Source organism: Pholis gunnellus (genome assembly GCF_910591455.1).
Source record: "Pholis gunnellus genome assembly, chromosome: 20".
NCBI classification, from domain to species: domain Eukaryota; kingdom Metazoa; phylum Chordata; class Actinopteri; order Perciformes; family Pholidae; genus Pholis; species Pholis gunnellus.
In genome coordinates, this window is record NC_136547.1 from 12,065,147 (window position 1) to 12,066,086 (window position 940).

Sequence of the window (940 nt, forward strand, 5' to 3'; positions counted from 1 at the left end):
AATACATCTGATAACCAGCTGAACATGAACACACGAGACACGTAAAAGCAGACAGTTGACTTCTCTGTTAACTTCAACGGACCTTGTGACAATGGCTGGACCTGCAGAATGGAGTCCGACAATGGATGCCACTGAGGAAATTCAGAAGATTTGTGTTCAGGTGAGATTCAATCTACCTCCATTCTTCACCAACCACACTCAACTCTCTGAGTGTCTCTAAACTCTGGTTTATATTTCAGTCTGGATTTACATCACATTTTAATTCATTCATACACAGATGAAAACTGATGTGGATAAATTCACTGGAGTGAACTATGGGGAGTTCAAAGCAGTTAAATACAGGAATCAGATTGTGACAGGAGGACAAAACTACATCATCAAGGTAAATAATATTGTGATATTTAAAAAACTAAAAATGAAAGCCTCAGAAGTGTCTTTGTATGATATACAGGTTGATTTAACATTATTTGTGACATCCAATGTAATCTGATATGTCAAATTAATGGCAGGACAGTAAAGAGTTAAACTATAAACACACCTCTGATGGTAGAAGGTCCTCAGGGTTCAGCAACACAAGATCAAATATATTCTTTCAGATGTCCAATGTTCCTCTCTTTTTTCCTGCAGGTTTATGTTGGAGGAGAGGACTACATTCATCTGAGTCTCTACCGAAAACCTGATGGAGTGGTTACGCTTCGTGGTGTGCAGCAGCACAAAACCGAAGATGACCTCCTCAAACCTTTTCCCAAGTGATCAAACAACCTGTTTCAACAGTTAAAATTGGCTGCATTCTCATATTGAAGTGCTCTGCTTCTTTATCCTGAAATGATTTGACATTGATTTTGAATTTATTAACACAATTCAAATATTTGGTGTTGGAAAAAAGCAAGTTGAATGAACAACCTTCAATTGAAATAATAAAGAAAGCCTTTAAAAAAAA

The 940-nt window shown here is 36.9% G+C and overlaps 1 protein-coding gene across 1 annotated transcript; it reads left to right on the forward strand.

Moving 5' to 3' along the window:
- On the forward strand, window positions 1-940 carry LOC306712436 (cystatin-B-like). The gene is made up of 3 exons (XM_079181720.1): window positions 1-160; window positions 278-382; window positions 628-940. Exons 1-3 carry the CDS (start codon window positions 92-94, stop codon window positions 751-753), a joined length of 300 nt encoding a protein of 99 aa, XP_079037846.1. The 5' UTR covers window positions 1-91; the 3' UTR covers window positions 754-940.

Coding starts and splice junctions, on each gene's coding strand:
- LOC306712436 (XM_079181720.1), top strand. CDS start 92: ATGGCTGGACCTGCAGAATGGAGTCCGACAATGGATGCCACTGAGGAA. Junction 161..277: donor TTCAGAAGATTTGTGTTCAG/GTGAGATTCAAT, acceptor ATTCATACACAG/ATGAAAACTGATGTGGATAA. Junction 383..627: donor GACAAAACTACATCATCAAG/GTAAATAATATT, acceptor TTTTTCCTGCAG/GTTTATGTTGGAGGAGAGGA.